This window comes from Triticum dicoccoides, chromosome 4B, assembly GCF_002162155.2.
Source record: "Triticum dicoccoides isolate Atlit2015 ecotype Zavitan chromosome 4B, WEW_v2.0, whole genome shotgun sequence".
Taxonomy (NCBI): Eukaryota; Viridiplantae; Streptophyta; class Magnoliopsida; order Poales; family Poaceae; genus Triticum; species Triticum dicoccoides.
The window spans coordinates 3,497,199-3,517,702 of NC_041387.1; the positions used below are offsets into that span (position 1 = coordinate 3,497,199).

General features: G+C 45.7%; 1 protein-coding gene and 1 pseudogene across 1 annotated transcript; both read left to right on the forward strand.

Annotated features, from left to right (window-relative positions):
- The first annotated feature begins 5,198 nt into the window (after positions 1–5,198).
- LOC119294391 lies at positions 5,199–11,836 on the forward strand (annotated as a pseudogene).
- Positions 11,837–12,656: 820 nt separating this feature from the next.
- Positions 12,657–14,000, forward strand: LOC119294485 (1-aminocyclopropane-1-carboxylate oxidase homolog 1-like). The gene has a single exon (XM_037572677.1). It carries the CDS (start codon positions 12,692–12,694, stop codon positions 13,799–13,801), a length of 1,110 nt encoding a protein of 369 aa, XP_037428574.1. The 5' UTR covers positions 12,657–12,691; the 3' UTR covers positions 13,802–14,000.
- Positions 14,001–20,504: the final 6,504 nt, after the last annotated feature.

A 20,504-nucleotide genomic window follows, 5' to 3' on the forward strand; every position in this document is an offset into this window, starting at 1 on the left:
ACCTGAATCGACCAGCATCAATAGCACTTTGTTACCCACTTTGCCATGTAGACGAAAAGCCTTGGGCGCCTCTGTACCCGTGACAGCAGCCACCGACAACAAACATAAATCCTCTTCTGAGCTATCGACTTGTGCACTTGGTGAGGGGTCGGGTGATGTTGGTGGCGACAGCATGCCCACCATTTCCTCCACAACATGCAGCTGCACCGTGGAAGCGCAAGTATGCCCTGGCCCCTAGCGCTCCCCACAAGTGAAACAGAGTCCTCGCGCCTTCCTGAAGTTGCGCAAGGCCTTGAGCTTGTCGTCCACTGACGGGGACGAGTTCGCAGGCGCCTTGGCGATGTCGAGCCCGCGTCGTGTCTCGAGTGGCGATGGCGTTGGTGAGGTACGCCCTGCATTTGCGGGCGTCGGCAGGGTGAGGGCCAATGGGGGCCGCGATGTGAATCGCCCCGCTCGAGTATTGCCACTCCCCAGCCGAGGTGGCCCATTGTTCTCCTGCTCTAGGCGCACCAATTGGACCACCTCTTCCTGCAATTCAGCCAAAGAGACGGCAGTTTCCAAATCTTGGGGTCGATGAAGCATTACCGCAACCTTAATCTCATGATGTAATCCTTCTACAAATTGAGTAGTAAAGAATAGGGGATCCCACGAGCTATGATGAGCTAACAAACTATGCATGGACAAATTGGATTGTTCTGCATATTCGAGAACTGATCCTGTTTGCTTTAGTTTCGAGAATTTTCGCAGAAGTAATTGGAATTCAGAGCGGCCAAATTTGTCTAACACAGCTATGCAGAACCCTTCCCAGCTATCACTCTTAAGATGCATTTTAGACCACTCTAACCACAGAGCAGCCGCCCCCGTGAAGTGAACAATAGCAGTATCCACCCAAACGTGCGGATCAAGCCCATTCACACGGAAAAAGGCTTCACAGCGCAGACGCCAACCCGTGGGGTTGTCGCCGTCAAATTCAGGGCATTCCATGAGTTTGCTGCCAAAACAACCACTCATGCCTCCTTGGTGCCCACTTCCGCCCAAATTGGACGAAGGAGGAGGGGGAAAAGGAGTTCGGAACGTACCATTGGCCGGGACCGGCGTAGTGAGGATCGGCCCTTCACTAGCCGACACCCGTGGAAGTAGAGTCCTGCGGTGGCCAATTTGCCCGTGACCGTCGTCACCTTGCTCGAGTGTGTGTGATGGCGCGTCCGCCGCACGGAGATCTGGCGTCGTATTGTTGGCTGGTGTGGCGCCCGACGCGATTTTCTCCAACTGCGCCCGAATGTCGCCGAGATCCGCCTGGAGTTTCCCCACCGCTGCATCCACAGTAGGCCTCCAAGTTGCGAGATCCTGGACGACCGGCTCGAGAGCGACGAGCGTAGGCTCCATCTTTGCTACCGCGGGCTCCATCTTGGCGACCGCAGGGGCCATCCGATCCAGCGTCTGCTGAATCGATAGGAGGGCCTTGGCGATGCCGCTCCGCTCCGCCGCCGCTTCCTCCAGTTGCTTCTGAACATCCGCCCCCGCCATGATCTCCTTGAGGCTGCATTTCTTCGGCGGCAGAACGCGATGCGGAAGAGAAAAATTTGGTGGAGTTTATGGCTCTGATTACCGGATGACATGGATCTAGTGTCTAGGCGGTAGGATGCACTCTCAATTGATCGAATCAGGGATACAAGTAGCTAGGGTTTTCTGCAAGAAAGGGGATCGGGAGATGAGAGCCGGAGGTGGGAGAGGGGATACATCGCCTCGCGGCGCCGTCAGGTTCTGGATCAATCGATACCTAGCTCTCCACTCGTCTCGCCCTTAAGTAGCCTCACTTTCTCCACATGGGCCCGGTCACTTGACTGTTGGGCTTGCTCCTCCTCTTGGGCCGGTCTGGTGGTGCTGGGCCTTGGCCTTCAGTAGTTCCCGTGACAGTGGGGTGTTGGTGGTGGGGGAATTCAGGAATCCCTGAATCTCAGATCCATGGCCACCAAAACCTGGGGCAATAGTTGTGCCAATGCAGGAGAGACAAATGAAGGGCAGGTTTTGAGGGCTGCGACTAGGGGAAGGAGGCGAGGTGGGTTTGGTGGATTGGCGTGAGCCTCACGCTAATGTCGGTAGGGGGAGCAACACTTACGATCATGACAGATTCTCCCTTGGGCATGTGCGCGAGGGGACCGTTTTCTTTCCTTTTTTGTTTGCCAGTTGGATCCGGGGAGAGCCCACTACCTAATTTGGGGTGTGTGCCCTAGAACGCTAGCCAGCCAACGGTTGCTGGCTAGTCGCGTCCATTTAATTATGGTTCTCTGAATAACTATGATTTTTTTGGATAGCTCGATTAATAGCACATTGGTATTTCAGTTGTTGTATCGCAGCAACACAAATGACTGTCAGTAAAGTAGAGTTATTCCGGCTCCAAGCTGCTGAATTGTTGACGTATGTTAATGGAATTCAGAGTGATGTATGCAGGATCAATGAAATGTCGGTGAGATCCCAGCTACTCAAGTGATTTTTTGGACGGATTGCCGGCCAGCTGGATGGTCTAGCTGTCTGTTGCTACTTCAATGGTGTAGAATCAAAATTACGATCAGGTTGCCCTGTTCTGGATGGAAGAAATTAACTTGGGTTCCAGGTTCTGGAACTGGAGTCTTCTTTTCAGAGGCCCTACACTACATTTGATTGCACTGCACCTGCACGCTGTCAACGTTCTCTCTAAATTAGTAAACTCTAGTGGGATGGCCGTCTACACAAGAGCAGAGCATGAACAAGCCGAGAGCAGTTGGTGTCAGAACCCTCAAGAAAACAATCCTTGACTGCGCAAGACACAGACTCGCAATGTGGAAAGAAATATAAAGTTACCTATAAAATCCTTGGCTGATGGAGTAGCTAGTGACTTACCTACAAATTTGCTCGTGTTTTTTTGCTCTGTTTCCGTTTCTGAAACTGAAACCCTGCTGCCGTGTTTCTTTTCGATTTATTTAAAGACTTTATTTATGACTGCACACTCTACGAGGCCTCTCACGGATACATGATTTTTGGCCGTCTGATCTCACCTTTGGACTCTGTTGGCCGTCAGATGCAAGCTTCTAATCCAGCATAACAACAGCAGGTTAAGTAGTAAATGCAGTCAATTTCCTTAGAAGCTAGCTAGCTTATATACAGGCCAAATTAATAACCTTGGTTATACCGAAGATAGCTAATGTTTCAGGCTGGACAGGCAACAAGCAGAGTCCTGTTCAAAAAAAAAAAGGCAACAAGGAGAGTCGACATTCTATTCACAGGATAAGCAGATTAATAAGCAGGCATCATACATATTCAGACGTGCATGTCAACAAATCACAAAGCATGCATAGCTAATAGTAACCATGATGTCTAGTGCTCAGGCCAGCTGTGAGAAGTAGCTAGCACGAATTGTACCTAGCGAGTATCTGTCACGGGAACGCCAAGTCACCCGGCCCAGCAGGGCCGGCCCAAGCGAGGGTGTCGGCCCAACCGCAGAGTCCAGGGAGAGGACTGGGTCCAGTGAGTGTGTATTTAGGGGTTGCGTGTGTAGAGTGCAGGGCATCGTTGGATCACTATTCTGCATTGGCGCCGTTGGGCGATCTCCTCTCCCCACCTCCTGGCTCTCTCCCCGATCCCCTTTTCTTGCTGCTATGAACCCTAGCTCCAAATTGTACCTCTGATCTGATGATTGAGTGAACCAAATACAAGTGGGAGACCTAGATCCGTGTCAGTATCTCTGACATAACTGACATATATTCTGATACATAGAAATTAACAAATTAACATAACTGACATATATTCGGATTGAGCTATCTCTAGCATACGTTTGAAATTATGGTGGAACCGGTCATATTGCACATTACCTTCAAACTTGGCATGCTGCTCTGCTCTTCACTTGGCGTGCTGCTCTGCTCTGTCCTGCAGTGCATTCAGTTTGCGGACCTGAAACAATAGCTGCTGCCTAAACTATTTTTACTATTTTTTTTTGGATCTTACTTTTCATAAGAGAGCATGTGAGCTCTGATTCAAATACTCCACGCCCGTAGATACGAGATAGTATCAGTGGAAGAAAGCAGTGCATAGCTCGTCTCCAGGACCCTACAGCGGCGGTTTAGGGCCAGTGAAACTCGATGCGGACGCCGGCCCAGTGCAGCCTTAACTAAAGTGGCATAGTGCGATGTGCCACTTGTGAGTAGAAAATGAGTGTGCTCGACTCGTAGTACGTGCTATAAATAAGTGCGCGTCTTCGTCTGCTTTCTATGAAAGCACAAATTCATAGATTTATGGGCAGCTTGTCTATTCTGAATATTACTACTACCAGTCTGCACTATGTATCATCGTGTTCATAAATCTATTTGGGGATACATCTTGCCGATGCAGCTTTTGACAACATTTGTATCGCAATCCGATGTGCTCCGCTCCTTTTTATGCGTGCAAGGTGCAGATTTTAAAATGGGGACACTCGCCGCCCATACGAAACTCCAGCGCGGGTGTGCGTCGGTCGGAGTGCAAACGCTTGGATCGGGGCCATCTATTGGCTCTGGTTGGGGGACAAACGCCATGCATGGTCAGTTCCCTTGGTCTGACGGGGAGGAACGACCTCCCTGACCGGTCCAACGTACTACTAGTACTAAAAACCAAACGGATGAATGTGCTATCAAATGATGTGATTAGTTTCATCGGGCGCTCGCAAACATCACATTCCGACTTGTACATACCAAAGTTAATTAAACATCAATAATACGCTGCAAATTTAGCAGCAGTCATCAACAGGTTTTGCACAAACCAGATTTGTCTTCAACAAAGTACATCGTCAGCCTCAACATGTGCCGGCAACCCGGCACAGTCTCTCGGAGATGCTCATACTGAGATGTGTCGGCACAATCTTAATGATAGGTTGTGTGCCTTTACGTTCACATGGGTGAGTGTATGCGTGTGTATGTGAAGGTCTGTGTTTGTACTGTGTTTACAAAAAAAGTACATATATACATGAGAATATTCTGGACTCGATTGACTGGTCTAAGAGTTTAAGCTCATTTGAAGAATGACATTTTCTCTGGGTCATACATCGATTCAACGCCTGAGCGATGCTTTCAACACAATTACTCGTGGAGAGTTTTATGATTTTTCTGAATGGCCAATCTGGAGCAAGGATGTTCCTCGACAACAAGGCAATGATTGTCCCATTTTCACTACAAAGTTCTTGCGCCACTATGACGGCGAAGTTGGTCAGCTCCGTTGTTACATTAAGCTGGTATTTTTCTTCATTTCCCTTTCTCTAAGAAGATGTTCTTCTCTTACTTTTTTGAGTTCTAATACATAATTTATCTGTTGCAGGAAAAAGTTAGTCAGTACAGGGATGAATTTCTCTCCTATATCTTGTTCCATGAGTTGAATGAAACAAATCCCTTACCCACCAATGAAGTATTGGTGGTAACAACAACAACAAGTTCATTTACCACCTAGCAAAACTAAAACGTCAAGCAATCTATTACTACAAGTATGCAACCTTTACTAGAAACTCTACTTTATATTACCACCATCGAGTCTTAGTTCAACTTTTTTTTACAAAAGAGTCTAACTTCATTTTCTAAATGATTACTATTCCTATGACCTAAAATAACAAGTATTGTTGGTTCAACCAGACGAGGACTATATGTTTTACTCAAAAATAAGAAAAGCTTACGGTTAAAATAAAGAAGCATTATGCTAGTTAACTACATGATTTACTAGAGAATAGGAATGACTACGACTAGAAATATAAGCCTAAGTTTTTACATGGGAGAAAAAACTCATGTCGATCGAAGCCTTCACGATGTAATTTTACTATAGATGCACCAACTTTACCATTAAACAATTGTTGTTATGCTGCTGATCTGATCATCAGAGTAGTAGTAAAGAGCCGTACGTGGTTACCACACCATATGCACTTGTTACGGCCATACAAGCACATCCAATGCCTCATTTTTACTAGGAAGTCCCGTCTCGTTTACCATCACTTTCCTTCCCGGTCATTGGTAGCAGTAACTAGCCGTACCCGATTACTGCATATATCACGGACAGTTACTAGCAGGTGGGACGAGTGGCGGTTTGATTAGGCTTGTGTCGTGCCGCGCGCTGGTTTGCTTTGGTCCATTGTCGTGGGCGTCATTCGACCGGAGCGTAGAATAGCTAATTATGCGCTCGGGCTTAGAATACATATATAGTCAAATGTTTCCTATAAGTAGTGGTAGTTACCACCACTTGCGTTTTGTATGTTGTATGTAGTATCTGTCGGAACCGAGAGTATGTACGTGTAGTATGTAGTATATAACAATCATTAGGTAGTATATATACTAATTTTTAGGTAGTATGTACCATTTGTTGTGTATGTTCATTCTTACGTACAAATATGTACGTATTTTACAAATATAACAAAAACTATGGGCTCATATGTAATTTTTTCATATAACTTGCTTTGAAATATCTTAAATATAGTATATGAACATATTTAAAATAATAAAATAGTATATATAGTGGTACTATATATACTATTTTATTATTTTAAATATGTTCATATACTATCTAAGATATTTCAATGCAAATTACGTAAAAAATTGCATATTATACGTATATATAGTGGTACTATATATGCTACCTAAACATCGTTATATACTACATATTATACGTACATATTCTCGATTTTGACAGATACTACATACAACATACCAAACGCAAGTGGTGGTAACTACCACTGGTGGTAGATAAAATATATATAGTGATACTATTCATCACGCAGTGTGTAGAACAAGTTATTCTTCACCCGATGTAATCTTACGATCATTTCATAATTAAATTACGTTTGGAATTCAAATAGTTACATTCCTATTGATTCACTACATAAAATTTAGCATAAGTAAATAAAAATATAGGCCATAAGACAACAATATTTGAAGTTTTTGTGTATTTTACACTATGTTTTTACGTTTGTAATTTTACATAACATAAAATATTTTTATGACGATTATATAATTTCTTACAGTCTCTTTTTACGTCGGAAATAAGACAAAGCTACGGAATGTAAAATTACGGTAAAATGTAGGAGGGTGAAGAATAACTATTTCTCACCCAGGGTGACGAATAGTCAATCTCTATATATATATGCAGCGTTGCGTGAGTTTTGTAACACCTAGAAAAAGAGAAAAGAAAAATAAAAAGAGGAGAAAAGAGAGCATGCAAAGGGCCCTTTGGCTATCGGTTTTTGTGCGCGTGTGTTCGTGCAACTTTGATGTGATCGATCCTGTGGGAGAATTTCCAACATCTCCAACGGCAACCCGCAAATTTCCTTTCGCCTTCACCCGCGGAGTGACCGGATGAAATTCGTGCAAACAAGGCCAACTTTTGTATAAACATAACGAATTTCATATAAACACGTCCGGATTTCGTATAAACATGACGGATTTCATTGTATTTACATCAAAACGGTGCTAATCCGGCTCTAAAGGTATAATTAATTCTAATCTAAATGGTCACCGGCGCCCGTTCCCTGTGTCGGGCCCTCAGCCCTGAGAACTAAAGCTTCGCCATCTCCACTGCCGCCTCGACGTTCTCCAGCTCCTACTCCGGAGGCTCGGGAAGTGAAACTATTCGCTTCCACATAGCCGCTAAGCGACTAGTCGCCCGAAGATGGTGAGCCCACCAAGCTTGGCGTCGATGGGAGGGGAGGAGCAGTGGCTTTCCTATGACATGATAGGCGGCGTCCTAACGTGCATTACACTTCCTCTGCGGTGCTGCAGACGTGCCGGCTTCATGGTCACCACGGCGGGGCGCGGACTTGGCGATATCTTCCTTGTCATAGGTCTCGCCGAACACCGCCTCGCCCGCATCGTCACATGGTATTTTACACCGAGGGTGTTTGGGTAGGCCAGAAGGGTCCGTTCGTGAACACCTGGTATTTTACACCGTCACATGGCCACAATTTTTACCATCTCCTTGTATCACCAATTCAGTTCGTCGTGCCAAGTTGTTTTCGTTTTCAACAAGTTTTGTACTTTCTGGAGTTTTCCTAGTGAAAAATGACCGATAAAATGGCTGAACAACGTGGATAGGAGTACATATGTTTACGTACAACACTGACAGATGGCGCAAGTTTATTTAAAATAGGACAATCATGCCTTTTATTATGAAAGGCTACGGACCAATCTCAATCGTTCTTGCGTTTAGGGTAGTTGTACCAAAGCAAAAGTGATTACTACTGTATCTACAGGCAGACGAGTTTTGCTTGGAGAAATCTTGCACGAATTATACAACAACATAGAAAGGCTATCACTATATTAACTTGGAGATCAAACACATCGAATAGATTGACTTGGATATAAAAGACTATATTATCCTTTTTATTGTGGCAAATTTTAACATGCTCCCTCTTACCCCTTCTTTTTACATATGAGGTAAGGAGGTAAGAATTAATAAAACCACTAGAGATCAACTATTCCGATCTAATATATACTCTTACCTCTCATGTGAAAAGAGAAGGTAAGAGGAGCATGTCGAAACTACTTACTGGAGGGTACCTCTTCCAGTCCCACCTTTAATCTGCATCGAAATCGATAAACTCTTCTAGGGGAGTACACCCAAGCAAGGTTCCTTACAGACATAATCTTACTATTATGTCTAACTGCAGACATCGACGAATGCAAGCGGTCAGAAGATTATGGGTGCTTCGGCCAATGTACCAATACAGTTGGTTCGTTTCAGTGCCACTGCCAACAGGGAACCAGTGGCGACCCCAATACGCCTGGTGTCTGCTTCAGTAAAGTCGTAGGTGAGCCAAGGCTGAAACTTAATTTGGGGCGGATATGTGTATCCTTTTTTCCCCATTATATGCTGAGGTTCATGGTCTATAAATCTCAGATCTTTGGTAGACCATGCTTTAACTTAGTTAATACACCATGAACGTGCAGGGTACTAGCAATGCTGCATATATAGAAATATCTGAGTTACTAATATAATTCTTAAAAACTAACATCGTCACAACAGTATTGAGAATGTCTCTTTCTAAATTGTTTGTTCTTTTAATGTTGGTCATAGTCACCCTTTGATTTGTACGTCACCCAGCCATCATCAGTTCCATGGGCTCCATCCCATTCTGTTGTAGACACAGTTAATCCATAGTTGGTCCAATATCCGATTGGGGTTAGGGGCTAAACTCTAATTTTTTTATAGTGAAAAGGCATCTGATGGAGAACATATGCTAGTATGAAAAATAAATAGACACAAGTTTGAAGTAACATTTTTGTTAAATTTCACATTTCCTTGAACTGTAAGTTCATGGGAAGTTTATATGTAATATGGAATAGTTGCAGAACAGGCATTCTGCACTTCTTAAGCTGTTTTCTCTTAGCTACTTCTTTCTAGTTAGTGTACTGATCCATGCACTGTCTGCAAACCTAGATGCATGTACTGTCTGCGAATCAAGGTGCATTGATGCTACATTGAGATGGCGGATAAAATGGATAACTATTGGCGTTTAATTGATGTTTGCGTGTACGCAGGTGCAAGTGCAAGTAACTGTAGCACATCATGCGGCAACCTGAGTGTGCCATACCCATTTGGCATAGGTCCGCCCAAGTGCTACCTTCCAGGTTTTAACCTCACATGTGACACAAGCCGCGAGCCCCCACAACTGATGCTCGGTACACTCCGAGTTCTCAACATCTCTCTCCCTAACAACACATTGCGCTCATCAACACCGACCAACTACTTCTTCAGGTTCGTGGTGCCAGAATCGGGATGACGCTTACACATCTCTGGATGGGCCATGGTGACACAGTGCCCTACTCGTTCTCAACCAGCAACGAGATCGTTGTCACCGGGTGCAGTGTGCAGGCGGGGCTCTCAGTCGGGGATAGCAATCGGACCATCCTCGGTGGTTGTTCCACCTTTTGTTCCGCAAACAAAAATGGAACCTTTGATGCGGCGAGTGCAGCAGGCATTGACGACGATTACTGCTATGGCATGGGTTGCTGCCAAGCACGCATCTCCATGTCGAAGAATGGCATGCCTAGTGAATTCTGGTTCAAGTCATTGGAAATTTGTGCCTCTGATAAGGAATTTCCAGACGCATATACGTTCATCGCAGAGGAAGGATGGTTCAACAAGCGTCGAGTCTTTTCCCAGCTTCCCCGATCGTCATGGAAAGAAAATCGAGGAGCCATACTGGAGGTCCCCTTAGGTCTAGACTGGGAGGTCTTGCAATTGCAACCTAGTGGCTTGGGGTTGAAAACTAACGGGAGCTCGCGACAATATATTAAGTGTCCTGGCATCTGTAGGAGCAAGAACAGCTTCTGCAAACCAAGGATTAGAGGCTATTCGTGTCACTGCAACACAGGTTACGATGGAAACCCATATCTTGTCGACGGATGCAAAGGTTAGCACCCCACGCGCATGCGTGAGGTTAATTTGTTTTATTGTTTACCCGTACTACTATGTTCATAAGTATGTTAATTTAATTATACTTCCTCCCTCTCTTTTTTTCTTGTCTTCTGCAGAAAATTTAAAGGTGAGCACTGTTGCAACATAATATCTGCAATTATATATATGTTATATGTAGTAGATAAATATGTAACGATATTGTATATACTTTTAGGTATGAGCATCGTCATAGGAATTGCTGCTGGAGCCGGACTAGTAGTATTTTTTCTCACTAGAATATTTATTAAGAAGAAACTTAAACATCGGAGGTCTCAAATGTTAAAGCGCAAGTTCTTCCAACAAAATCCCGGACAATTGTTGCAGCAATTGGTATCCCAAAGTGCGGGTATTGCGGAAAGAATGATCATAACCTTGGAAGAGCTAGAGAAGGCAACACGTTGTTTTGATAAAGATCTCATTTTTGGAGGTGGAGGGCATGGTATTGTTTACAAAGGAATTTTATTGAACCAACATATTGTGGCCATCAAGAAACCCAAGAAGGTGGTACAGAAGGAGATCGATGGGTTTATCAATGAGGTAGCTATCCTATCACAAATCAACCATAGAAATGTGGTAAAACTCTATGGTTGTTGCCTTGAAACTGAAGTCCCGATGTTGGTCTATGAGTTCATATCTAATGGGACCCTTTATGAGCATCTTCATATCGAAGGACCGAAATCATTGTCTTGGAATGATAGGTTGAGGATTGCCACCGAGGCAGCAAAATCTCTCGCATATCTTCACTCAGATGCATCAATACCTATTGTTCATAGAGATGTCAAGTCTGCTAACATACTTTTGGATGATACCCTGACAGCAAAGGTAGCTGATTTTGGAGCTTCACGGTACATTCCGATGGATATATCTGGGGTTATGACAATGGCCCAAGGTACGAGAGGTTATTGGGATCCTATGTATTTTTACACAGGACGGCTAACTGAGAAAAGTGATGTTTACAGTTTTGGGGTCGTCCTTGTGGAACTACTAACCAGGAAGAAACCATTTTTGTATTTGTCCTCGAATGAGGAGAGCCTTGTTGCACATTTTGTTACCTTGTTTGGAAAAGGACAATTATTGGAGATATTAGATCCACAAGTTATGGAAGAAGGAGGCAAAAAAGTCGAAGAAGTGGCTGCTATCGCAGTTGCATGCGTCAAATTGAGAGGAGATGACCGTCCTACCATGAGACAAGTGGAGTTGACACTCAAAGGCGCACACGAGTCTATGGAGCAAAGTTTAGATAATGTAAATCCATGTACAACAGGCGAAAGAAACACCGAGGAGTCCACCAAACAATACAGTATGGAACATGAGTTCAACTTATCTGCAGAGTACCCTCGGTAGTTTCACTTACATGCAACTAAGATGGACACATTAAAATTTGTATTAGTGATTTCATTTCATTAAGCTGGCTTAGACAGAGTGTGTTGTGGTGAGAGCAGTGTTCCAGAGTAGTGGAGTAGTGGTGGTCCCTCAGCAAAGGGGGACAGCAAGGGATCAGGTGGAGGGGCGGCCATGGCTTAAGAGGCAAGGATGACCGCAGACATGGGCAGGTGGTTTGTTAGCTCGAGTGAAAACTTCACGGCTGCATGTGGCGAACAAAATGCATTTGTTTCCTTCAGATTTTAATAATGTGCATCGATCAACACTGGATTTTTGTTTCTTCTCTATGGTTTGTAATAACGTGGAGTGGTGAACATTGTGTTCATCTATTCCCTATGGTGATGCAGAGGCCGAGCATAACCCCATATTATTTTGAAAGTCTATTCGCTATGGTTTATAACATTACGGAATGATGAACACACAATGGATGGGATTTAGCTGCTTTTCCAACTGGAAACCCAGTCGTCCACGTATAGTTGGTTGTCTATATCTTGTTTACTGCTGCATTCTGCTGTACTATTTGTGCCTACATACGCATCCTCAGTATTAGTACGGCTAGACTTGTGTAAATCTCTGAATAATCTGGAACGGTATCAATCTGCCACAATGATGGATCAGCCTGAGCTGGTATCCTAAACTCCACTAGTTGCACTGCAGAAAGAATAACCTGCCACAATGATGGATCAACCACCGCACTGATTGCATAAACAAGTGCAAGTTAGGTTGTCTCTTTCATAGCAGTTGGGAAGAGAAAGGTAATGCAGAAAATTAATAGTGGATCGAGATTTCGATCTCGCACGCTTTGCACCGGCCCTGCAGAGTTGATTTAAAGGAGTAGCAATAATCATCTAGTGGAGTAGCACAACAATTGATGGCCTCCGACTCCGATCGTCTTCGTGCCGTCAAGGCCTTCGACGACACCAAGGCCGGTGTCAAGGGCCTCGTCGATGCAGGCGTCACCACCATCCCCTCCATCTTCCACCACCCACTGCCCATAGAGCACACAGATCATGATCACCACTTCACCATCCCGGTCATCGACCTCGCGGCTGCCACGTGTGGTACTACTACCACACCATCCATGCGAGCTGAGCTGGTTGCAGCAGTGAAGGCGTCGGCAGAGACGGTGGGCTTCTTCCAGGTGGTGAACCACGGCGTGCCCATGGCGGTCATGTCGGAGATGCTCGCAGCAGTGCGGGGCTTCCACGAGGAGCCGGTAGGGGCCAAGGCGCTCTACTACGGCCGGGACTATGGTCGGCCTGTGAGGTACTGGAGCATCTTCGACTTGTTCCAGTCACAGGCGGCCAACTGGCGCGACACCTTGATCATCGATACAGCGCCGGAGCTGCCGCCGCCCGAGGAGATCCCACCCACATGCAGGAGCATTGCACCCAAGTATGCAAAGATGATGGAGCAGCTGGGACGTACCCTGCTTGAGCTACTATCAGAAGCGCTGGGCCTTCGCAGTGGCCACCTGGAGGAGGACGCCTCATGCCTGGAGAGGCTCGCCGGCCACTACTACCCGCCCTGCCCGGAGCCGCACCTGACGCTGGGCACCACGCGCCACTCTGACCCTTGCTTCCTCGCCGTGCTTCTCCAGGATGCCGTCGGTGGCCTCCAGGTGCTTCTCGAGGAAGACTACGATGGCAACAACAACAACAAGAAGTCGTCTGCTGTGTGGGTGGACGTACCGGCGGTGGAAGGTGCGTTCGTGGTGAACGTCGGCGACTTCCTGCAGATCGTCTCCAATGACAGGTTCAAGAGCGTGGAGCACCGTGTGGTGTCCCAGAGCGTCGGGCCTCGAGTCTCTGTGGCCTGCTTCTTCCGAAGGCAGGACGTGGCCACGTCCACGAGAGTGCTAGCGCCAATCATCGCCGACGGCGAGGCGCGGTACAGGAGCACGACAATGGCGGAGCTGGTCCGGCACAACAGGGCCAAGGGCCTCGACGGTAGCTCTGCGCTGCAGCACTTGAGGCTCTGAATCCATCCCATCAAAACTACTGTAGCCAGCATGCATGCGATGCATGTAGTGTCAGTTGCTCAAAATTATGTACATCGACTGAACAACAGAACATGCATGCATGCATGTAGCTCTACTATGGAAGAATCTCAAAAAATGAAAATAAAATGAGTTGATTGAAGCAACCAATAATAAAAATATCACCACGATGCTTACGGCCACTACTTAGACTACTCTCTTGCAAAATATTGCTGAAAAAACAGAAAGATCTACTAGTTGATATCCCATGCCTTTACCCCCTTCAAGTTGCCCCAGTACAATCATTTGCTGCAATTACCTTGCAGGACTGAAACAATTCTTTCTTGGGTTGATTATCCTTTTGCCCTCACTGGTGTCCATCTGCTTAGTTTTGCCCTCGGATGCGAATTGTGCTCAGATTTGCCCCTAGTCCGTGCGCACCGACTCGTTCCGTGAACTTTGCCGTCTCCGTCAGGTCAACCTTTTGACTCGGCCCTTACAGGTGTGACCAGGCGGCAGAGACGGCCAATTTTATTCAGACCGTTGCACGCATGGCTTGTGGGACCCAGCAGAGAGCCTTTGAGCAGAGAGCTGTTGCGGGTGTGCTATATAAGCGGGCGACAGCGGCGATGACCACAGCGACAGAGAGCACGGCGGTGACCGGTGAGAGAGAGAGAGAGAGCACGGCGGTGGGAAGCTAGCTGTGGAGGGCGCGGTGGTGGGAAGCTAGCTGTGGAGGGCGCGGCGGCATTGAGATCCCCTTCGGCTCCGAGCTCCATGTCTTCCTCAAGCTCCCGCGCCACCTCGCGGATGCAGAGCCGGGCGCGTGTGGACATGCCTGTCTTCGTCTGTCCGCGGTGCCGGGCGGGCATTGATCGGAGGGTTTCTCACACACCGAGGAACCAAAATCGTCCGTTCCACGTGTGCAGCGAGAATGGGGTAAGGATCGGGGCAATTGCACCACTTTCGTGGTCGGGATCTTTGAGAAATGGGTTGATCTGTTTCGTGTTCATGCAGGTGACATGCTTCTTTCTTTGGGTCGATGCTCTGGCCAAGACTCTGATAAATGAACTGCAAGAAGAGCATGAAGAATGGTTGCGCATGCTGCCACGAACCAAAGTGGCCGCAGCACGAGCTCCAGAAGAACAGATGGAGGGCGAAGCACGCACTGACAGAGAGCTAGTTGTTGAGCTTAGGATGTTGAAGAAGAATGTTAGGAAGCTTGAAGATCAAGCACTACCAATACCCATTTGCAAATACTTTTGGGCATTTGTAGGTATGGTAATCGCACTTGTTGTAATGTTGAAAATGTATGGAAAGGCATGAATTATGGAGGAATTTGTAATCTTGAAATTGTATAAGAAATTCACCTAGTTTAAATGTTGGTCAAAGTTGTTTAAATGTTGAAAAAAAAGAGTAGTAGTGACCAACATTTAAATATGTTGAAAAAAGGAGAAGAAATGAGGAATTCATAAATTCTTTATCAATGAAATGCAGCTCTCTGCTCTGCCTTTCTGTCAAAAAAATGTTGCTCTTGGGCCAAATTCAGAGCGTAGAGCCAAGTGCAGGCTAGACTAATTGGCCAACTGCATCCAATTAGGCCCATTCGGGGGTTCTCTTGCGTGTTTTTCTATTTTCTATTCTGATTTAATTTAGGCAGTAAATCATAATGCTGAAACTTTTTGTGGAAACTAATTGAATTGTTCCAGAGCCAAACAATTAAGGTTAGAAATGTTTTGGAGCTTTTAAATATTTAATAGCAATTTAATTAATCCAATTCAAATACACCGTGATTTGAATCAGAGACCAAAATGTCATGGAAAATGTTCCTCTTCTCTGGTAGAGGTTTACACCTGGTGCCAAAATAAATGAATATTTTTTAAGGGCATTACATTGAGAAAAAAATAATTTGTCTAAAAAATGAAGGATGGAAAATGCACAAAAAATTGATGCGGCTGGGGACTCGAACCCAGGACCGCGTGGGTTTGTGGTGTTTAGGGCTGCGCTGGTAAGCGCTAGGGCAGATGGCAAGACTTTGACATGGGTAGGAAAGGAAGGTATACATAGTGAGACTGTGAAATTTCTCAAAAAAAATAGTGAGACCGTGAATGTTTGCACACGCGTGAGAGTGGTTTTCCTTTGTTTTGAACTGAAATTTTGAAGGGTTGGAAGGTTGAAAACGTATGTTTGCACTGCCACATGATTTTGGATAGAGTGGCACTTGGTTTAGGGTTAGAGTGGCACTTGGTTTAGGATTTAAAGGGAATAAATTTGCATGTTAGTTCATGACTTTTTTTGAATGAAACAAAGGGCTTCTCACCCCCTCCGATTTTCATTAATGAAAACCATAAGTTCTCGAACTTCATGACTTGGTTTAGGGAAGAAATGATATGTTTGGGCACGGACATTTTTTAACACACATAATAAACCCTAATAACTTAGATAAGATGCAACACACCGTACCATTACAATAATAAGTTCACAGACAGTTCACGGACACATGACAAAACATGACACGACACGACACAACATAGAAAAGCAACAAAATAAAAAACGAAACATGACGAGCTTGACTCTGGGCTTGAACATCTTCATCTTGACCTCCTTCTTCCACTTTGGCTGCGCGCGCCCCTTCAACACCGTCTTCATCTTCACACCTCCTCCTACTCGTCGCAGGGAAGGGTGTGCATCTGGGCTGGAGTGGGGAAGATACTCTCGTAGTTGGTGTAGATGTTGTAGACGGTGAAGAAGATGGCCTCGCAGCCGCACCAAAAGACTTGGCCGAGGAGCTCGCGCGCGTCAAATGGGTTGGTGAAGGTGACCGTGAGCAGTAGGAGGATGCCGCCGCGGTCACGAACCTCGTTGAGGGTGAACATCCTCGGCGAGCCCCGTGGTTGGTCGGACGAACCGGGACCAATGGGCCTTGCTCCTGGCCCACCACCATTGGTCCCGATTGGTGGCATGAACCGGGACCAAAGGCTGCCCTTTAGTCCCGGTTCATGCCACCAACCGGGACCAATGATGTGCCCATATATATCCTCTCGCGTAAGAGCAGAGCACACTGCTCTGCTTTTTTTGGCCGCCGAGGGGGAGAGGGCTTGGTGGTGCTCTAGCTCACCTCCTATGCACAGAAGGTGTTCAATGGAATGCCCGAGCCACACTACTTAAGCTTTCTCCATTTTTCCTCAATATTTGTCTAGGTTTAGCGGTCCGTCACGCCCTGTCCCCGTCTTCACCGCCGTCGATCACTCGCGCCGATCTCATCGCCGGCACCACCGTGGTGAGCCTCTTGTTCTTATCTTCTTTCTGGAAGGAAAAATATTCTTACTTGTATGTTTAGATAGATACTTGTATTATTTTCTTACTTTTATTATTGCATCTTATATAGTGCGATGGTTTTGGTATCTGCCCCCATCGGCCCTCGTCCTGTCTATGATTCGGATGTGGTATATATTATCTTTTCATAACTATTGGTTCATTTATTGTTTATGAACATTATGCCGACCAACGTGACATAGATTTTATTTATCTAGGAGGTTGTTGAACCGGAAATTCCAACCAACCCTATTGTCGAGAGGTTAAATTTAGTTGAAGAAGAAAACAATTTCTTGACGGAAAAATAAGAAAAATTGAGGAGGAGAAGATGATATTGGAGTTGCATGTTGCGGATGTCATCGATGATCACAAGATCAAGATGGATGCAATGCGCTTGAAGATTAGAAATATTAGAAAATATGCCATTCATTCCGAGGCTTGGTATCATTATGCCGTTGGATCAGTTGTTACCTTGGTTGCGATTATGATCGCATTTGTTTTTGCATTGAAATGTTTTACATAGTTTTAATGTATGGTTTAATTAATTTAGATGCTCTGCAGGTCTTTATGTTGTTAGATGAGAACTATGTATGTACTTTGTTTTTAATGTGATGATGAACTTCTATTAATTTGGTCACTTAATGATCTATTCATGATGTTCTGTAATGGTTTTTGACACACATAATTATATATAATGCACGCAGATGAACCGGCAATGGTTGTATGGTGACAGACACACCTTCGAGTACATTAAGGGCGTGCATGATTTTCTCGAAGTGGCTAAGGCAAACAAGCAGAATGGTTTTATGTGTTGTCCATGCCCTATATGTGGGAATATGAAGTCTTACTCTGACCGGAAAATCCTTCACACCCACCTGCTTTACAAGGGTTTCATGCCACACTATAATGTTTGGACGAGGCACGGAGAAATAGGGGTTATGATGAAAGACGGCGAAGAAGAAGAGTACGATGACAACTATGTGCCCCCTGAATACGGTGATGCTACTGAACATCAAGAGGAACCAGACGATGTGCACGATGATACTGCAACGGGCGAAGCTGCTAAAGATCAAGAGGAACCAGACAATGTGCCCGATGATGATGATATCCGACGGGTCATTGTCGATGCAAGGACGCAATGCGAAAGTCAAAAGGAGAAGTTGAAGTTCAATCGCATGTTAGAGGATCACAAAAAAGGGTTGTACCCCAATTGCGAAGATGGCAACACAAAGCTTGGTACCGTACTAGAATTGCTGCAGTGGAAGGCAGAGAATGCTCTTCCTGACAAAGGATTTGAGAAGTTACTGAAAATATTGAAGAAGAAGCTTCCAAAGGATAATGAATTTCCCGACAATACATACGCAGCAAAGAAGGTCGTATGCCCTCTAGGATTGAAGGTGCAGAAGATACATGCATGCCCTAATGACTGCATCCTCTACCGCGGTGTGTACAAGGATCTGAACGCTTGCCCGGTATGCGGTGCATTACGGTATAAGATCAGACGAGATGACCCTGGTGATGTTGACGGCGAGCCCCCCAGGAAGAGGGTTCCTGCAAAGGTGATGTGGTATGCTCCAATAATACCACAGTTGGAACATCTGTTCAGAAACAGAGAGCATGCCAAGTTGATGCGATGGCATGGTGAGGACCGTAAGAAAGGCGGGATGTTGAGAGCACCCGCTGACGGGTCGCAGTGGAGAAAAATCGAGAGAAAGTACTGGGATGAGTTTGCAAGTGACCCAAGAAACGTATGGTTTTCTTTAAGCGCGGATGGCATTAATCCTGTCAGGGAGCAGAGCAGCAATCACAGCACCTGGCTCGTGACTCTATGTATGTATAACCTTCATCCTTGGATGTGCATAAAGCGGAAGTTCATTATGATGCCAGTTCTCATCCAAGGCCCTAAGCAACCTGGCAACGACATTGATGTGTACCTAAGGCCATTAGTTGAAGAATTTTTACAGCTGTGGAATGGAAGTGGTGTACGTACGTGGGATGAGCACAAACAGAAGGAATTTGACCTAAAGGCATTGCTGTTTGTGACCATCAACGATTGGCCCGCTCTCAGTAACCTTTCAGGACAGACAAACAAGGGATACCACGCATGCACGCACTGTTTACTTGACACCGATAGTATATACCTGGGAAGCCGCAGGAAGAATGTGTACCTGGCCCATCGTCGATTTCTTTCGACCAACCATCAATGTCGAAAGAAAGGCAAGCATTTCAAAGGCGAGGCAGATCACCGGAAGAAGCCCGCCATGCGTACCGGTGATCACGTACTTGCTATGGTCAATGATTTACACGTAATCTTTGGAAAGGGTCCCAGCGCACTAGCTGTTCCGAATGACGCTGAGGGACACACACCCATGTGGAAGAAGAAATCTATATTTTGGGACCTACCCTACTGGAAAGACCTAGAGATCCGCTCTTCAATCGACGTGATGCACGTGACGAAGAACCTTTGCGTGAACCTGCTAGGCTTCTTGGGCATGTATGGAAAGACAAAAGATACACCTGAGGCATGGGAGGACCTGCAACCTTGCACGAAAAAGACGGCATGCCTCCGAAGCAGTATGAATGTCCTGCCAGCTACGCTCTTACGAAAGAAGAGAAAGAAATCTTCTTTGAATGCCTGCTCAGTATGAAGGTCCCGACTGGCTTCTCGTCGAATATAAAGCGAACAATAAATATGCCAGAGAAAAAGTTCCAGAACCTAAAGTCTCATGACTGCCACGTGATTATGACGCAACTGCTTCCGGTTGCATTGAGGTGGCTTCTACAGGAAAATGTCCGATTAGCCATTGTGAAACTATGTGTATTCCTGAATGCAATCTCTCAGAAGGTGATCGATCCAGAAATCGTACCAAGGCTAAGGAGTGATGTGGCGCAATGTCTTGTCAGTTTCGAGCTGGTGTTCCCACATCCTTCTTCAATATCATGACGCACGTCCTAGTTCATCTAGTCGACGAGATTGTCATTCTGGAACCCGTATTTCTACACAATATGTTCCCCTATGAGAGGTTCATGGGAGTCCTAAAGAAATATGTCCGTAACAGCGCTAGGCCAGAAGGAAGCATCTCCATGGGCCATCAAACAGAGGATGTCATCGGGTTTTGTGTTGACTTCATTCCTGGCCTTAAGAAGATAGGTCTCCCTAAATCGCGGTATGAAGGGAGACTGACTGGAAATGGCACGCTTGGAAGGGACTCAACTATTTGCAGGGACGGATATTCTTGGTCTCAAGCACACTACACAGTTCTACAGGACTCTACCTTGGTGACCCCGTATGTCGATGAACACAAGAACAGTCTGCGCTCCAAACACCCGGAGCAGTGCGACGACTGGATTACATGTGAACACATCAGGACTTTCAGCAGTTGGTTGGAAA

Bases quoted from the DNA above. Each gene is read 5' to 3' on its own strand.
- LOC119294485 (XM_037572677.1), top strand. From the start codon at position 12,692: ATGGCCTCCGACTCCGATCGTCTTCGTGCCGTCAAGGCCTTCGACGAC.